The sequence below is a fragment of the Haliotis cracherodii genome, unplaced genomic scaffold (assembly GCF_022045235.1).
Source record: "Haliotis cracherodii isolate W230 unplaced genomic scaffold, xgHalCrac1.p SCAF_6, whole genome shotgun sequence".
Lineage (NCBI taxonomy): Eukaryota > Metazoa > Mollusca > Gastropoda > Lepetellida > Haliotidae > Haliotis > Haliotis cracherodii.
In genome coordinates, this window is record NW_027266319.1 from 63,893,470 (window position 1) to 63,914,092 (window position 20,623).

The 20,623-nt window shown below is 40.6% G+C and overlaps 1 protein-coding gene across 1 annotated transcript; it reads right to left on the minus strand.

The window, feature by feature from the left end:
- Positions 1–2,700: 2,700 nt before the first annotated feature.
- LOC139444683 (uncharacterized) lies at positions 2,701–19,574 on the minus strand. Its single transcript, XM_071225615.1, has 12 exons — positions 19,494–19,574; positions 11,827–11,972; positions 10,654–10,786; positions 9,899–10,050; positions 8,882–9,015; positions 8,324–8,449; positions 7,217–7,474; positions 5,374–5,521; positions 4,836–5,025; positions 4,323–4,438; positions 3,214–3,724; positions 2,701–2,790 (listed from the first exon to the last, which is right to left on the minus strand). The coding sequence occupies exons 1-12, from the start codon at positions 19,572–19,574 to the stop codon at positions 2,701–2,703; spliced, it is 2,085 nt and encodes a 694-aa protein (XP_071081716.1).
- Between the last annotated feature and the right edge of the window lie 1,049 nt (positions 19,575–20,623).

Genomic DNA, 20,623 nt, shown 5'->3' on the forward strand with positions numbered 1-20,623 from the left:
ATCTATCCCTATTTACAAACAAGTATCCATATCTATCTGAATCAGTAACTAGAATTTAAAATTGTCAGTATTTGTGACATATAAATGTCTATGTAAGGTCGGAGTTTAAACAATATTCAATCCGTTATCACGGCGAGGGACGCCAACCATGGCTTTCACACATTGTACCCATGTGGGAATCGAACGCACTTTCACAATAGGCTACCCCACCTCCCCAAGAAACATGACACAGTCCTGGAATTTACTCTTTAGTATCCCACATTCATTAGATCACACGCAAACAGATCCTAGATGTGGTGGTCACAACATGTGCTCATCATGGGTTTAGAACCCGGTCAGCCGGCGTGCAAGGCAACGCTTCAACCAGTGAGCTATCTGATGCACTCGAATAGCCTGCAATGACTGTGTTGTTGGCCTCCCAGATGCATTTAAAGGGGGTCTATAGAAAAAATAACTTTTTACAACATGTAATATAGTCTTCCAAAGTGCATAAAGAATTATTTCCTTCATATGTTATTTCATTGTTATCTAAAAAGCAACAATCAACTGCCCGATCCCACAACCAGCGCGTATGCAAATTGACATCCCAGCTGGAGGCCGAGCTATAGCTGTGACGTCATAGTGGAGAGCCGTCCGACATTTTGTTTCGTTTACCGTGCATTAACCAACATGACAATGAAGTGACTTTCCGTATGGTGTGGGCGTAGGAGTGTTTTAGTCTAAGAAAAGTACGAAGTGTCATTTCTTGAAAGTTCCAAGCGAAAAGTCCGACTTAGCGAGGAGGAAAGTTTGGATAAAGCGATGTTTTCCTTGTTTTTGCTTGTTTGTTGTTTACCGCCGCACTCAGCAATATTCCAGCTATATGACGGTGGTCTGTAAATAATCGAGTCCGGACCAGACAATCCAGTGATTGATATCATGAGCATCGATCCAAGAATTTGGAATTGATGACATGCATCAACCAAGTCAGCGAGCCTGACCACCGATCCCGTTAGTCGCCTTTTACGACAAGCATAGTTGCCTTTGAGGCAAGTATGGTTTGCTGAAGACCTATCCCCCCCCCCCCCCACCCCCGCATCTTCATGGGTAGATAAAGCGATGTCAGCGAGAAAGAAAATGGAAACCTACTGGATATGCCGTTTTGTGATTCTTGCATTTTGAGGCATCTGTCTGAGAGAGAGATTCACACAAGGTGAACCAGCTTGGTTACAAAAATAAATTTTAGTATTTATTGTCACATGTGATCCATGACTGACTACCCTCATGCAACAATTACAAAGGCCCATGCACAGTGACCAGATTACAAGGTTAGTTATTTGGCACAATTTTGATGTACATAAATTTATATATTCAGTTCATGATCTTGCGTTCTTATCTGATTGTGGGAAAGGTCTCATTTATTTATTTACAAAACACGAAGGATGAACATATCTACATTTTTAAGGGTACCAACCCCCTCCTTCCCTGAATCCCGAACAACATCTAATTTTTCACTCTGAGTCTCATTTGTTCACCCCAGAAACCAGAATACTACACAACACAAATCTCAAAAACATTGTAAGGGTGCGATTTCAAGTGAAATTACTAAAAAATGTCTGGATCAACCACCACCACCGATTATTTTTATTTTCTGTTCAATTCTTGGATAAGTTATTGTTTGACAAAACAACTGTTTTAGGTTGGATAAGTATGAATTTTTTAGAGAAATTATAATGTGACAAACATTTTCAGTGCGATATTGTCAGTTCAGTTGATTTATTTGTTGTTGAATAAATCTATTTCATGTTTCGTTTGTGTCTCTCTCTAATATATGTCAGTCCATGTTAAAAGGATGGATGTTCTTTTGACAAGACGAGTAGAGTCACTATGCATGCAGTAAGCTAAATGCCAGCATCTCTTATCCCTCTATTGACCACTGAAGTACATATTATCATAACTGTTTACGCGGCAGTATTAAATGTACCAACCACCGCTTGACAATACACTTTTAATACATAACATTCATTTGTAATGAAAACAGATTATGCTTAAATAGCCCTATGCTAATTGTTTGGCATGAAGACAAGACAATTAATAATGTTTTGACAATGCTAAGCTTCAATCTACATCTTGCATATTTTACACAAGAATAATGCCTCACGAATTATGTTTTATTGATAAACATCCATTTTATTAAGAAATGTCAGGATAGCGTTTGGCACCAGATTGTGTTCCCCAGTCTTTCGGTATTGACATCAGACTGATGTCTTCGTTCAGTAGATCTTCCTCGCTGTCCTCGCTGCTGTTAAGACAACTGCTGGTTCAAATCGATATGGGCGAATATGTATAACGTCATTTAGCGTTTTCATCGACGGCATTGTCAGGTGATGCCAGAAAACGAGATCGTCTGCACATCAATTCTCCACTATGACGTCACGTCACGTGATAACTGTGCTTATCAACTCTCGATAGTTTCCGGAATACGAATAGGTTCTAAAGTTTTGTGTCAGAAATATTGCCTGGATGACACTTGTTTTAATATGCACAATAATTTTTTTAATCCCATATTTATAGTTTACTGTAAATCTCCTATATGTATATTATATCATATCAGAATGACATCAAACTCTTGTTAACTCTTGTACCAGGTACACACGCAAAGAGTCGTGTATCGAGTACATTCATTACCTTACTGCTTGATCAATACATAATCTAGGACGACTAAAACTCGATCTTTTCATAAGGGTCTTCCTGTGAGATGTTTTCAACATCGTTGTCATCGATGACAGTATACTCATCCTCTTCCTCATCCTGTAGATGGCACGGGTCAATGGTTATATCGCTTGCACCCTGTAGACTGCAAGGGTCACGGGTCATATCTTCAATAATTTGATGGATATATGATGCAACAAGGTGGACACTATCGAGTGTTGCCGCGTCCCCATGACACGCGTTGTCATCTGGAGAAAGGCTTGCTCCCTCTTGGCTACACGGGTCAAGAGTCATATCTCCAGTTACTGGTTGGATGTGTGATGTGACATGACAGCGAGTATCGAGTGTTGCTACGTCACCAAGACGAGCGTTGTCATCTGGAGAAACGCTTGCTCCCTCTTGGCTACACGGGCCAAGGGTCATATCTCCTGTTACTGGTTCGATGTATGATGTGACCCGACGGCGAGTATCGAGTGTTGCTGCGTCACCAAGGCGCGCGTTGTCATCTGGAGAAACGATTGCTCCCTCTTGGCTACACGGGTCAAGGGTCATATCTCCAGTTACTGGTTCGATGTATGATGTGACATGACGGCGAGTATCGAGTGTTGCTACGTCACCAAGACGAGCGTTGTCATCTGGAGAAACGATTGCTCCCTCTTGGCTACACGGGTCAATGGTCATATCTCCTGTTACTGGTTCGATGTATGATGTGACACGACAGCGAGTATCGAGTGTTGCTACGTCACCAAGACGAGCGTTGTCATCTGGAGAAACCCTTGCTCCCTCTTGGATCCACGGGTCAAGGGTCATATCTCTTGCCCGGTGGATGTTGGATGTGTCATCACTGTGTGTGTCCAGTGTCCCTTCATCTACGTCATGGAAGAGGAGACGTGTGTAACCATCTGGAGATACACTTGCATCCTGAAGATCCCCTGTAATGGTACCGGCTGTGTCTGGGTTCCTGCTACATGGCACATCCATCTCAAATGAGTTGATTTGATCGTTGTCGTCGTCTGTGCATTGCGACTTGTCCCTTGAAAATCGAATAAATGACAGTTGTTGACTTCAATGCTTAATAAAAAAGAATTATATTCGAATGTTATTACTTCTCAGTGGATTGTAATAAATCATTTAGATATCAAAGTTTTATTGTCCGCTGGACCAGTCTAAACAGTTCAGTACATGTGTCTATAACATTGCTGTACGGAATCATTATTGATAACGCCACTGCACGCTCCTGCATAGACATATATCAGTACAATGTGAATACGTTTTTCTCACCCTGCCCCTCGTGTTGGGTGTTGTGACCTGGAAATTTGGTTAGCGACAATATACTGTTTCAGTCACTGCTTCCTCTGAATGGAGTTAACAATCTCCTGGGGACATCTAGCATCTTTTATGTGTGTAAAACCTAAGATTAAACTATATTTTTCCCAGTAATTTCTGGAACAAATTAGTTTCTTCAAAACAATGCTAGTTCAAATGGACGGTGCATAATATATGTCTTGAGGGATCAGTTCGATTGTATTAAGAGGTCTGATTCGAAAGGTCTTCAAAATGCCTGTCGTCATTGACACCTCTCTTTGTACAACGCAATATGTTAATCAATTGGTATGTCATGTACCACTTACGATTTTCTTTTCCAGATGCCGAAAGCAGCCAGAAGGAGTACAGTCATTAGGACAAGTCCTAAAGGAAGTAGAACTACCAGCACATACTGGTTGGTGACCAAACTGTCATGTGGTCTCTGAAACACGCACGTATTGACCTGCAGTAATCTGAACTGATCTAATCAAAGAAAGTGTTACGACATAAACTTGCATATATAATTAGAATAGTGAACGCGAGAACAAAAATGAGTTATGATCTCAATTGTTATTTTAAGAGGCGGCTAAATGGATCTGGTGTTCAGGATCTGTGACAAGACTGATTGATGGTCATTGTATCTCAAGTGTGATGATTGTTGCCCATGTCGTAAATCACTGGATTGTCTTGTCCAGCCTCGACCAGTTCAGACCTATGGCTGGAATACTTCTTAGTGTGGCGTCACACAACAAAGAAACAAACGAAAATACGTCCTTACAAAAGGCAATACATTTTGTAATATTTTGTTATATATACGTTAACAAGGCATCGACAACAACCTCTGTTGGCATCGTGTGGTTTATCTTCACCGTCGACTTCTCTTCTTGTCGGGGAGGGTACAACGGAAGAGGCAAATATTCATTGAGGACTTCATCACGGTTGGATTCGAAGATCGTATTTACTGAAGCACTGTCCAGAAAGGCGCCGTTCTCCAAAGCTGAATAGAGTTGTACGTACGTTGTAGTATAACTGAAATTAATGTTTAAAAAAAATGTGTCGAGATCGTGACATTCATTCAATTTCTAAAGTCAAAGTGGGCCCCTATTTGTCGTTCTGGTATAGCAGCATCCCGTTTGTCACTCGGAGGCACGGGAAGCCCATATGTCTAAGGCACCGCAGTTCTCATTGAAGGGTTGCTTCTGTGGGGTACGCCAGGACCTATGATCATTTGTCAGCACCATAACCTGCATCACTTGTGCTTTCCTTCCACATTGCGCTGACAAGCCATGATATAACCGGAATACTGTTCAAAGTCGCGTTATATCCAACTCACTCACGCAATCATTCACATACACCCATTCACTGCTTATCACTCACTTGCATTCTGTCTGTGTATTTGCGGCAAACTTGACATCCACTTTTCCTGGAATTTCCCCAAGTTCTGCAATGAGTCTGTTCAAGCCATCACTCAGGTCACCTCTGTTTGTGTGATCAATATCTCCCAGGAGCGTGATGTTGACAGTGTCTGAATACAAAAAACATGAGGTTTTAGGAATAATTCTAATGACATCCAAAGCCTGTATGAAATAATTATTAAAAATGAAGTCTTTGGCCATTTTTTCCATTCAAATGTGTTACTTTATTATTAGATAATTCATGATGACGAAATAGTCATTATAAGAAAAACATGTGTTTTAGCAAAAATAGCATAATTAATCGCCATGAAATCCTATTTCCAATTTAGTTTTGATAGAACAAGAAATGCCTTTACTTTGGTCTCAATGGGTGGATCAGATGCTCATCAACAACCGTGATATCAAACAATCTACACAGTCATCTGACTCAATACGTTGGCTGGATACACTGTCCAGAAGGAAAATCAAAAACCATGTAACCTGTGTGTTGTCTGACGGCATCGATAGTTACTTTGATTGAAGCTCTCTTAAAATATTGACCTTAGTAGTGACCTTGATAAAGAGAGACCTCCCTTGGATGGAAATGGTCAATCTCCACCCCAGGGCGTGACGCATTTCCTGCCATCCAAGTGTTGAGAGCTTCGCTGTGGGGAGCTTATCTACTTCCTTGTTTACAATTGTTGTTGTACCACATCATTCAAGTCTCTTCGAATCTCGCGAATTCTCTTGAAGGCAGTTGTACCTGTATACGTGCGAGACGAGGGCGTCCACCTACTTGCCTATCGGAAAACACAGACTATTCTGCCTGTTTGCTGGATTCAAGAATGCAGCACGGGACTCATTCAAGACATTCATTTAAGGATTGACTGTGTATTTTTTTTGGTTCATTGAGGTATGAATCGAAAAACCGATGTGCAAACTGTATGAATCCGCGTAGCGGATTCTTACAAAAGTTTGCACATCGGTTTTTCGATTCATACCTCAATGAACCGAAAAAAATACACAGTCAATGCTTATAATTAAATTCGACAACGTAAAACATGTTTTATCTACAATAGTTTAACCCCAAACAGTTGCATAGATCAAAACAGACAAAAATGACGGCATTGATGAACATTCCAGGTGTAGGAATACATACAGTGGCGTGACATGAATCAGGTGATCGTTTAATTTATGCACATAACTTGACACGCCTACATAGTCAGTAGCCAATCAACGGAGAGTGGGATTAAAACAATGTTCATTTGACCTGTCAATTAAGGCAAGAGGCGAAAAGACTTGCATCAGTCAGACTGTAACGAACCGGAAGAAATATGTCAGAGAGAAGGCGGCTGTTTCAAATAACATGGTCATTTACTGCGTGATTCAAACATTACTTCTCTGATTACGGTAAAACAGTTGGAGAAATGCTAGTTAGAAATGAAACGCGAAGACAAGAAAGTTGAACCGAGGCGAGCGGGAAAAAAAACTGGCGAGCGAGCCTGCACGTTTGCTTTTTCATTCATTCTCGGCCTTCGGTTTCAAAGGGTAATTTGGACAATGAATATGCATGAAAGTCGCTAAATGTCCTGTGCATGACGATACACGTGAGCAGAAAGGGAATTCCCTCGACTGTAATATTGGGATTCCTCGACATTCCACAGTAATAAAAGTAGTGCGCAGCGGTGGGCGTGGCTTGATTTTTTACATTCATTGGGAAATGAATGCAATAACACGTGACCAATTCAGCTAATCAGAATGCAGGAATTTCCATGAACACAACGAAAATTTAATTGTATTAACATATAAGACAACATTTCACCTACCCACATTTTGGCTGCATCTTTTCCCCACCCATGCAAAATCACAATCACACTTGAACCCAGTTGCCGTCCATCGGTCCGATGTACAATTCCCTCTGTTACAGGGGGCGCTGTCACAGAAATTAATCATCTCTTCGCATTTCTCTCCACTCAACTCCACTGAGCATGCGCAGTTGAAGTCCGTTTCGTTTCCGTCACATGTTCCTCCATTCTGACATGGCTTCAGTGCACACTGGTTTGTGATGATTTCACATCGTCTTCCTGAATATTATATAATTCATGCGACCAAATAGGTGAGGTGTGGTGAAATGGGGCTTAACGTCGCTTTGTAAATTATTGCACTTATAGAGCGACATGCATGCAGGTGTGTGTGCGTGCGTGTGTACCAAATCAGACAAAGTATACTGATTTCGAGCCGACCAGTCCTTGTTTTAGTACCTTTATGCCAAGCGGTAAGAACAAGTCTGGTATGACGCGGATCGAAACTGCCTCCCCCATCCTTCCACAATCAGGGCGGACGCTCTACCACTAAACCACACAGTCCGTCTGAACGACCTAATAAATAGAGACTGCTTGCCATCGATACTACCCACCGAGTAGTGTTGCATTTAAAGGTTTTTAGCCCTTCTTCCTCTGTAGAGTAACAGTCAGTGTTTCAAGCAGTTATACCTTGTATTGCTACACTAAATATATTTGACATATTGCTTGCACATATGGATCTGTGTGCATCAGCTCGCGTTTGCGTGTGCTTTGTTTGTGTGTGGACTTATTAGGTGAAGTATAAACGGAAATAATTCGGGAAGCAATTTACGTGTTAGCAAATTAGTCCATTTATTGTTACTTTTGTATTATGTGTTTAATGCTTCCACTCGATTACTCGACTGGAATTCTTAAAAACGTATGTTTATAGGGGAGATTGTGTGGGTGAGGGGGTTGGGGAGTATGCATATAGAGAGTTTAAGGCCGTTGTAGAAACTATGTATTTCTGCAATACCATTGAGGGGGACAAGAGTTTTTCACATAATGTAAGCATACGGTCGCAAAATGACATGCTATGTGGCCTGATCCTCTTGGGAATCCAAATGTAGAATAAAGGTAAACTCTACTCACCTTTGATCCCCTCGATACAACTGCACTCAAACCTTCCGGGTGTATTTGTACAACTGCCTCCATGTTGACACATGTTAATTTCTGTGCATTCATCAATATCCTGATCGCAGTTATCGCCCTCCCAACCTGCAATTTTATGATTGAAATGAAGCTTCACTTGGCGATGCCCTGTCAATCCGGACACCGTAAGATCCGAAAACCACTTTATGATCAGTGTAAGATAATGTCTAAATATGGACATGGATTTTACTCCATCCCCATGAATCATTAATCCTGAATGAACTAATCCGAGCGGACGGAAAACAGGGTCTCAATATACAGTTAACTACAGTTATAACGAACTCAAAGGGACCAATATGTTATGTTCGGTATAAGCGTTTAAACTAAAGCCTGCCGCAAATGGCCGGGATAAACGTAGTTTACTGTACGTTGAGACCGCTTACGTTGAAACCTGCGAAAGGGTCGTAATACAAGACCAACACAATCACAGTTTCTTTTGAAATTGAATGTATTATGCAGTAACAAACACAACACTGACATCAACCTTTCTGAACATACCTTCAAAGCACACTTTTGCTCCTGTGTGGGCGTGGCACGTGTAGTGACTCTGGTCAGGAGGGGCCTTGCAATATGTCTCACACACTGTCCCATACCAGTCCGGGTCGCAGTAGGCACGGACCTGAATCTGTAACCTGAAATTATAATTCAAACCAAACATTTCCGCTTGTCATATTTGTCTCTCATCTTGCTGTGCAAATTCATATGAAAGCACTTTGATTTAGGTGCCTCGTCGTATAACCACTGCCACAATTGCTTCAATTTGTTTATAAAAAAGGAAACAAATTGAATATGAAACAGTCGGGTTCTATACAATCAGCTATGAGTTAATGGTCGAAAGGTGTAATGCAATATTGTTCCACAACCTGGTTATGGTAAGGGGAGGTCAGTTGAATAATTCAGAAAATAATCGAAATAAATGATGACAAATTAATGACGGCAACTCGGAAGAGGTCGTGGGTGAACCTGTGTCCTGTCGTACTAGAGATAGAGTGGTGTGCAACTACACTTAACAGCTTCATTTGGATTCACCTGGTGCAGGTAACGTCTGAAACAACCCACGCATTCCATCAACATCCCTCAGAGCAGACACCATTTCAATGTTTATTGCACCAGCAACTCGACTGAAATATTTCGGACACAAGCGTTTCTCATTCACATCATCATTTTCTTTGTAACAATCGACCTACACCATCAAAGAATCTGTGTCACTAAACAGTCAAGGTTAAAACTGCTTCTGTAACAGAGTCACCACTGTGCGAATGACTAGCCTCTTTATGTTGTAACATGAGCCAAACATCGTTATAAACAAACCTGAGGTGCTAATCAAATGGCCCTGAGGTTTAGATGCATCAGTCAGATCAACATTATGCTGATGCTAGACCGACCATCATTCAAAACCCCAATGGTATCCATAGAATAGACAACATCGCAAATTATTCGCTCTGTTCAAAGTTTTGTTCTGGCCCCCAACCTAATTCTATTGTATCATCCCAGTTATGTCTTAGTCTGACTCACTTTGTTCTTCCCCGCACTGTGTATGGGGTGTACACGGCTGTCTGTTCTGTAGCAGCGGCCCGGATGTTGATCAGCTTGGAGAGTTCGTCCATGAGGTCGTCATAGGGGACGTCATCATGGTCATACACCTGCACCCTTATTTGTATTGAGGACTGGAGAAAACAACATGTATATGCTTAGTTTGTTGCTTAACACTACAGACAGCAATATTCCAGCTTAGCTCAAAAATATGTGTTATTACTTAATGAGTGAGTGAGTTGTGTTTAACACCGCTTTTAACAGTGTTCCAGTTATATCACGGCGTGTCAGCTTAATGTGGGAGGAAAGCCCGAAGTAATGCAGATCTCAGACATTTACCACTTCGGTGAGCACAGGTATGGTGCCGACAAAACTAGAAACATAATTGGGGCGAACAGGGATTTGAAACCACAATCATAGGTTTCTGGCGTACCCAAGGGACGTAACTCTACACAGTGAATTGCGGCACCTTAGACGACTGGGCCACCGGTGTCCCCATATTACTTAATCATTCACTTGATACATGTATTTTCTTTCTTCTGAATATGTTCAATGACGCTTGCAGACATTGAGTCTAATCTATGACATGGCATTGCAAGACCTGTGTCTGTTAGTTTTATTATCAACATTCACAGAGCAGTTAAGGATTCTTATATGTGGCTTAAAGATTTACAATAAAATCTGACATAAGTGTATTTTACCATGGAGTGTAATTTAAATTTAGGTGACATTCCTACCGGTACTGCTTTGGACACAGGTATGATGATAGGATTCGCTATTCCTAGAATGCTGCTTCCAAAGTGGATCGTGTTATGGTTATCTATGTTGTTTGTGGTCCTCTTGTAAAGAGAGGAGTGCGCTCCGTCTGGCCTGGAATAACATAATATTGTTGTCTGATGCTGTCAAATCTACAGGTAACATAACTTAACATTAAAAACACGTCATTTTCCCCTCCTACACATTGTAAACCAAAGGCCTAAACTCACCATATTATTTAACTAAATAAAGTCAAATGCACTTAAGGATTGATTCATACAGTTAGCACATCGGTTTTTCGATTCATTAACAGACAAAAATACACAGTCAATGCGTATATTTAAATTCGATAACGAAAACATACAAGAGTTTAACCAAAAACACTTGTTTATATCAAAGCAGACAAAAATGACGAGATTGATATACATTCTAGGTGTAGGAAAAGCATACTGTGACGTGACATGAATCAGGTGATTGTTTAATTTATGCACATAACTTGACATGCCCACAAAGTCAGCAGCCAATCAACGCAGAGTAGGATCAAATTTTAGTTCATAGGAAACCCACGAGCATGGATATGGTGCTGACAAACCTAGAAACATAATCGGGGCGAACCGGGATTCGAACCCACAATCATAGGTTTCTGGTGTGCCCAAGGAACGCAACTCTGCACAGCGAATTGCGGCGCCGTAGCTGACTGGGACACCCGTGCCCTCTTATTACTTAAACATTCACTTGATACTTGTATTGTCTTTCTTGTAAATATGTACAATGACGCTGGCAGACATTGAGCCTAATCTATAATCGCGTCGCCCCCTCTATTACTAATACACGGTGGTATCTCAACACGAGCAAGAAAATACCTAAACTAGGAAGAATCAGAAAGACAACATTAAAATAACCTTTGTGTGATGTACTTAACCTGATGTATTAATGGCAACAGAGGTCCGGGTCATTTATTTACACGAGATACGATAGCCTACAAATAGAAAACTGTCCCAAAAAGAACATGTCTAACTCGTATAGTTTGTTAATAAATATATAAAAAAGTACCTACCAATCATTACACAAGATAAACATTGGCTCACATTTAACAATACACAAAGTACGAGCTTCACTGCCACAACACTGTCCACTCATTCCAGGGTACTTACCCGTCAATGCGCAGGGTAAACTTTGGGTCACATTTATTATTGCACCAAATGGGGAGCTCATTGTCACAACAATCCCCGCTGATTTCTTTCCCATCTGACCAGTAACTGATGAACCGAATGTCCAGTTTGCCGTCAGTCTTCACATGCTGTTAAGGTATGAATAAATGATTCAGACATTTGTATATAGTAGAAAGTAATATCATCTTGAATATGATATAATAACGTTGACATGAAGAATGTCAAATGAAGTTCGAATTTCTTTCAGTTTCAATTGCCTCCAAAGAAATTTACCATTCAAAATGATTGTGTTCAATCCACATACATCGTAAATCGAAAATCTATTTTTAGTAACGGGTACTCGCCTTTTCTTAAATATGTTAGATTGTTTACTGTTGGTCATGACACGTTTCCCTATGGAACAATGTTGTGTTTATCCATACTTGCGTTTAGTCATACAAGGCAAGTTTATGATGCAAATAAGTTTTGATAACGATTAGAATGCAACCTGGTACGTAAGTGTTATATTTAATCTACTAAGTCCAGTTTTTAATGCTGTAGGAAATATTTCCATACCCATACATATTTTATTCTCACAGGCACTATGTTTCATACGGTCTTACCTCATGACACTTCCAAACGAGCTCTTTCATATGAACTGAGGTGATTTATTATATCAGCTTATATCTGATAGCTTGCTTGGTCAATAGGAGGCATGGTGCCTGGGGTGGCCAAAACGTTTAAGGCAGCGCAATACGCTGTGCAACGTTCCGTCATCATGTCAAAATCTTGTGATCCTGGTTTCGAATCCAATACTCGCCATGATATGTACCCATTTTTTGTCAGCACCATATCCGTGCTCATTAGTTTCATTTTAAGTGGTAAACGTTTGAGGCCTGCATCAATTTAGGTTTGTTTCGAACATCAAGCTGATAATCCATAAAAAAATTCATGACAAATATTGGTAACTACTAATCTTTTAGTGACTAATATTCATCACCATCTCCATCTCGTCTGCAGCTAGGCCTAAAATACGGAGGCATTCAGCCACACATCAGGGTGATTCTATTGACAATAACATTGTAAAAACATGTTCATTCCCAGTACATCTATCGAGGTATCGATTCTACAATGAACGACCTCAAACTTCAAATCACTTGAGGTCTATCTCCTGAGTCATTCACTCAATTGAGGATAAAAAATATTTTTCAGTCCGGTTTACAACTCGAAAAGTAAATATCTTGTTATTCGATCTAAAATATAAGTCCTAGTATTTGAAAGCCAGTGTCTTAAGAAGTGAATCATGATTCATTTGTCGTTAGATGACGATGCATGCACTTAACTGAAGCATATACAGTGCGGGGACCTTTTAGGAAATCACTATGGGACAGTCCGAAGTTCTGTGTAGTGACAAGTCAATATCAAAATCGTTTATAGGGAACAGCACAGGGATACGGTTGCGGCAGCTATGGAAAGAGTGTTTTTGTGAGTGGTGTGTCACTCTACTGTCAGTAACATTCCGACTACATCACGGCGGCATGGATGAGACAAACCAGTGATAGATAGCATGAGGGAAACGATCACACACTGATGACCAGGTCACAGAAGGTATTATCACCAGATCCTCGTTAGTCGCAGCCTAAGAAATACATTTGTATGAGAATTGTCCAGAGGATTGGTGGAAACCTTACTGTTTAATTGATATTCTAGAAGTTGGTGAGTAAGTAAGAAAACGTACAACTTTATGGATACCAACTTCTGGTTTATTGCATGTAGGGACGTCTTTTACACCACTCAAGTTTGAAACCTTATCTCCCTAGTCATCAGAGTTAGTAGCTAGTCTTGCTAAACCATGACAAAAGGGAAACATGAAACTACTATTTTATCAAGATTAAAACATGCTCACATTTTGTTTTTTGTAGTTGGTGAATTAAACACACATGCATTACTTAGGCTTAAAACAATCCCGCACAGCACTTGGTATATCCCTAGTTAGTTTTAACGTGTGGAACTGTCAGATGAGTCAATGCATTGATCAACCAATCAGTGCTTGAAAATATGAAAACGCCCATCATGCTATTAAAGCGGTATTCTGAGTTTGTGCGATAGATTTGAAAGTTTAATGCCAGAAAGACACTGAACACTTCTGGTTACGATGATATGTACACATTCTATAAGCAAACACAAAATAGGCAATAAAGTGGTAGACTACTATTTCTGTTCGATTGTTTAGGATTCTTGGCCTGGGGCTCAGCTCCATCTGAGTACCCCCTCCATGGCGGATATTGTAATGTTTCGAAAGTTTATGAGAAGGACACAGCAGAACAACGACAATGCCCTTCCTTGAACCACGGACATACATAATTTAATATTGTTCCTTGTAGAGCTACATATGTTTATAGTTTCTGTCAGTAAAGCACTGAGAATTATATAATCAGAATAAAATCATCAAATGTTAGCGAGAACTAACAGCAATGAATATACACTTGTCCTCATCACAATTTCTTAGTCTTGTCCTAGCGGACTAGCAGACCAACGTGAATGTTAAAGGCTGTAATCTGCCCTTATCGGGTAGAAAATATATAATTATGAGGAAGTCAATATCATTGGTGCACATTTTGCTCGTCTGACGGTGGGGTAAGATGTAGTTATTTATCGTCATGAAAAGAAAAGATATTGTCAATGAATGTACACAAGACAAGATCTGCATCACTTCCTCACACACCATTCCTCACACATTAAGCTGAAGCGCCGTGTTATAACTAAAGGACTGCTCTAAGTGGTGTTCAACTCAGCCATCAGCCGCCGGGTCAATATTATCTTCCATATTTGCCAACGGCCATCGCGATATATCCATTGAGGATGACATTGACATTGGTATTGTGCTCCAGTTACTTGACGGATGAAGAATATGTTTCCACAAAGTTTTGATAATGTGACATTCCCATTATTTATTATTTTTAAAAACGCCACCTTTGTCATCTGTTAATCCCTCTGTGATTGACAAAGAAACTGTTCACTCTGATCTATAGAACATGAGTCTTCTAAAACTATAATAAACTTACTTTCGTTTATGCGCCATAAAACTGAAAAGGTTCCACATATGTTAATATTGTATACATTACAGTTATGTATAAATTACAAGGCACAAATAGAACGACCTCGTACATTGCTTAAGTATAAAGAGAGGAACTAATAGGTTTGATTACCAAAAAGTGCATATGACTCCATGCAGAACATTGAAGAGGCTAAGTAAATTTATCCTCAGAATACTGTATGATATATGGGTACGTCCTCTATCTTGTCTGTGGACAATTGCGGTCATTGGTCGGCTTCAGTAGATGTATTAAACACCTACCCTGATAGTCAACAGGCAGAGAAGTAAAGTCACTCAGCCACGTCTTCCCCTTGTCTTCATATCCCTTTAAAACTTATATGCGTGCTACAGTTACCGGGTGCAGATCCGGTAGCAAACGCGACGTCCTTATAACGCCGACTGATGTATCTAATGATCGCATCCACAAGTATCTGCCTTTTAGCTGCTGTGACTGACAGTGAGTTTCACTTGTTTCGTCTGTTAGCTACTAGTAGTCCATCATATTGAAGAAATAGAGTGAAAAAGTTAGTTAATGTAACAGTTGTTTTAAGGCCAGCAATATCACGGTGACTGTAAACAATCCAGTGTCTGGGGTACAGTGACATACAATCGACCTGGTCACACATTGTAACTACCCTGACATGGGATATTGGGGGTATTTCCACACAACCCAAGGGTATTGATGCAGAGATCTTGTATATATCAATATACCTTAATGATAGAGACAGATGTGTGTAAATTTTATTTCGTAAACTGAAATAAGGTCTAAACGTGTTCTTTCAAGGGGGTCATGGTACCTGTTCCTGTTCTAGTTTTTTCAAGGGGATAATGGTACCTATTGCTGTTCTGGTTGTTCTTTCAACAGGATCATGATACATGTGTGTATGGGTGGACCACAGCTGTGTTCAAGTTTACAAATTGACTTTGTGACTCGGAACTCTGGTGCATGACCTGATGATCAGATTGACCGGTGTGACACATTTCCACGACCAAGACGTTTTATTTTTATTGTGGAGTAAACTGTTTTACACACTTAATATACTTGTCTGTTCTTCTTCGCTCAGAGAATCAAGGACGAGATCCCGTTTTTTCTCACGTGACTTTGAAAGGCTTGTGATATCCACCGGAAGCCAGGGATAAGCCTTTCAAAGTCACGTGAGAAAAAGTTTGCCGTCAGTATTCACTATATCCAATAGAAATCTCTGCATAAAGCAGAGTCGATTGTACGATTCCGACTATATCATGATCATGTGTTCATGAATCACTATCGAACAGTGATGAAACCAGGTGTTCGTGAAAAGGTGAGCGTATCCTGCCCCATCGGTGGCAAACACATGCAAAGGCAAGTCAGTTGTTCGCCTGAAAAAACACGGGAACATCTGGTACAAGTCAAAATGTGCAATTGCATCGGACATCATTTCTGTCACTTATGCGTCAAATTTGGAAAGGACCTCCACATGTCCACCATAAAGCTTTTTGAAAGCTTCACCAAGGTCTTGAATGTTGTAAGCTTTTTCAAACACACCGTGCAAGAGTCGCATGATGCTCTTTTTGAAATTTGGGTAGAAAGAGTATGCACTGGTCTCCTTCATTCGTAGTTCAGGTGGGTATATCAGTGGAAGGGGATTGGCTATTTGATGGTTACTGAACGATAAGGATAATCGATATACCTGATGCTTAAGTTAAACTTTTGGACTAATTACCTTGTTTTGACTTTGCCAATCCGATCAGAAATGCCGATTCATATGCATAAAGAAACAAATCCACAAGAAGGTGACCACAATTGGTGCGCATTGGGATGCCTACTTCTTGCCTAAATGTCTTATCCCAAAAGTTTACTAAAAGGACTAGTGTACATGCGTTGATAAACAAATCTATGTTCACAATTTGCAAACGACCATAAAGAAATTATCACGGAAGGTGAAATGGTCGGCGTGTTCTATTGCACATTCGTTCTTCCTCCATAAACTATTCTCAAACTATCAGATAATATATGTACATATCGTACATAGAAAGAATACATTTATGCACATTTTGATTATAAGTATCATATCCTGTCTTGTATGTAAAGTTAAAAACGGAAAGCTAATGGTAACGCGATTATGTCACCTCAAATGGACAAGCAGAAACATCGCTCCACCTAATTATTTTTTTTCAATGTGATATTCTCTTGCAATAGCTGGTATTTTCATCCCTCAGCCTACCGTGCAAACCAGAACAACCTCATCGGACGATCTGAAGCAGCCGGATGTAGCCAGAGTATGGCACCATCTGTTAGACTTTGTTATCGGCACGAACACCATTATACCCCGCATAGCCTTAGTCATAGCCTCGTGGCTGCCCAGGATCGCAACAACATCATCAACAGCGTATGACGAGTCGAGATTTATGCTGCATCGAGCAGATGGAAGATTTATGATGGCCCGATGTCACCATAAAGGTTTCGCCGCAAACTGGTTTGGTAGTGGCAGCGCAGTGATCATCCTGAACCCCATACACAGCAACACCACCGGCCGAGTGAGATAATATTCGCCACCGTGCGATCCCTTCGTCCATGAGCAGGAGGTGACAGACAATACTTCACGCTAATGGCGAACACGCGAGATTCTGAGTTCTCATGACCTGGACATTCGTCTTCATATTGGTCACGTGTCCTTTGTGCCTTGTCATCATTTATCAAGTGTTCTGATGATTAAGTGAATGTTTGTTGCTTACCACACAAAATGGTTATGCGTTTCAGCTGTGGGGGTATATTTTCTCCCCTTACTTCGGTAAATGTCACCGACAGAACCTAACGCAGTGACTCTACTTACCAGGGGTGGCTGAAACGTTTTGAGCCTTGTTACGAAGGATGTATAGTACACTCTTATATTTCAATTGCATGTACTAAATATATCAAGGTTACGGGCTGCAGTTGAACCACACACACAACCAGGCAGCATATTTCTGCAGGCATCAAAGTGGCTAGGTATTCTCTGTTGATGAAAATGAACACAACTGGCTACTGCGCTGTCACCAAGTATCTTCAGCTGAAAGGGTTAACTCTGACAGCCCTCCATGCAGACATGGTGTCACCTTCAGAGGATGCTTCTCTCCACTATTTAAGAGCAAGTAAACAAACGGCAATAGCGTTCACACGGTAAAAAATGGCAGGCGAAATCGTCCCCCAAACCACAATATCTGCCACTGAGGAAATTTACTTCAGTGGGGTTAAAACGGGTTCCCGTTCTTAAACGCACTGAGCAATTTCTACGTCGGGCCGGCGCCCAGTTTGCCTTCTTCCTCCTCGGATTTTTCAATCGCATTTGGGACAAATAAGACAATAGTGTGTACAGTGTCACCCTTTTTATCAATTTTTATTTCATATTTTAAAGTAAACGCATGTTAGATGTACGTATGTACGGATGTATGTTGCTTAGACAAACACGATTGATTTATTCTTCCGCCAGGTGCTGGACAAATAGGGTTTCGATGTTTACGGTACTGAAACAGGATGTAAGTCATTGAACGCTCGTTACAGGACTTTAATCTTTATTTTAAGGAAACACAATGTCAAGATCAAAGGTATGATGTCAACACGTTTCCTTGACATTTAAGTAATTTCTACGATTGTTATATTTTTTCTCTCGGGAATTGACTTAATATGTCGAGGACGCAATAATAGTTTGCACTTTACTAGCCATATAAGAGGGGACGGGAGAGCCTCGAAGATGATCCAATATCAAGAAAACCTTCAACTGCCTCTACTAAGGAAACTGTTAATAAAATACATATGATTAAGAATTTTCATCGATTCACCACGCGTCACAAAGTCAATATAGTAGGCATCTCTCAGTTTGGAACATTTTGAGGATTTAACTGGGCATGACAAAGGCCTGGGTTCTGATCAGAAACGCTACACGTTCATCATCTCTCGTAGAAAATTGACATCATTTTAAAGCATACCAAGCTGAGTTTGTTGAATAGGGTTTGTAAGAATGGATGAGTCTTGGATTGACATGACACTTTACCTTTACACTTCGTTTGTGTGTTTCATTTTGAAAGTATATCAGATCAAATACTCATTTCAAAATACATATATTAATCACCCAAGTATCCATCACTATAGGGGGGCTGGTTTTAGCAATGTCCAACCATATCACAGCGGGTGCTGGGAGGTCACCATAAATGGTATCCAGACATTGAACCCAGGTTGGGAATTGAACCCAAACTCATGCGTGATGAACAAAAACTTTACTAACTAAGCATACCTGAATCCCATTTTGTGTAACGAGAAAGAGGACACTTAATCAGTTTACAGTTAAACCTAGTTAAGCCGAACCAGATTATCTTGTTTAAGGAGGTGTCACTTCTGGTCAACTAATAGTCTTATATCGGTACTCTGCTTGTCTCGAAAAACGGATAAATCAACGAACAAGAACCTAGAACTAAGGCGGTTCACTGCTTTGAAGATTGAAATAAAAACCGTACAAATACATCATTAGGTGAATAGCTTTCTTATTTGTTTTTCAAACTCCGTGTATGTGAATTATATACAATAAAACGAGTGTGCAAGTATGACTTAAGCACTTACCGAAATCAACAGCAGCCAGAGCGCAAAAAGCACACCCAAACAGTGTGCCGGCCAATATCTACAAGTAGACATCATATCCATAAGTCATCATCAGAGCTGTTCTGGATGGAGGGTTGTCTCAAATGTACTGTCACTGTTCGGTCCACTGATATCTAAACCCAAAGAGATTACCGGAGACTACATACGTTTGCGCGCACATATGTTGTGACGTATATTACACGTGACTATATCCTTACTTAAATCGCACCAGGGCGAATGTGGGTCCGTGTTTAATACTTCCTCAGCCTTCTGATACAACGATGTGTCATTGAACTTGAGGAAATACTTGTGGTAAATATTAACTTCCATTACTCACATCTGTCTGGATGCACCGTGCAACGCCTGCTATTCCATGCTATTTTTCCAGCTCATTCAAATTCATGATGAAGTCCATTTTGGCATGTGCAGTAATATCTTGCTCAGCAAGTGTAAATACTAGCCCTGGGAACCATACCTTATATGTCCTGGTCGCCTGTTGCTGTTTACTGCAGTCGCCAAACAAAGAGAGCGTCGCTAAACAAACACAGCGTCCTCACTGAGAAGTGTTATTGTATTCATGGCGCCAGAAGGTGGAAGTGATCTGACTGAATTGCGTGTGGACAAAAACAGCTATGAAAGTAAAACTGTAACATATCATCTTTTGATTACGTGAGTGTTGTGTCACTCCGCACTCAGCAATACGGCAGCTCTGTCACGGCGGCCTGTAAATAGCTAGGGACCAGAAAAGCCAGTGCTAGACAGCATGAACAATCACACACTGATATCCAGGCCACCCGTTATATAATCACCAGATCCTCTTTAACTGGCTCTTATGGAGTAGAACATGATGGCACAAAACGCAATATTAGGAGTAAGTATGGTTTTACGCCGCTATTGCTAAACAATATTCCAGCTATATAAAGGCGGGGGAACAACAGAAATGGGCTTCACACATTGTACCCATGTCGGGAATCGAACCTGGGTCTTTGGCGTGACGAGTGAACGCTTTAACCACGAAGCTACCCGACCCCCAATATTAGGAAGAGCATCCCAAAGACAATAAATGTGTCGACCATGTCCGTGGTACACTTTCTAATCGTTTGATGATGGGG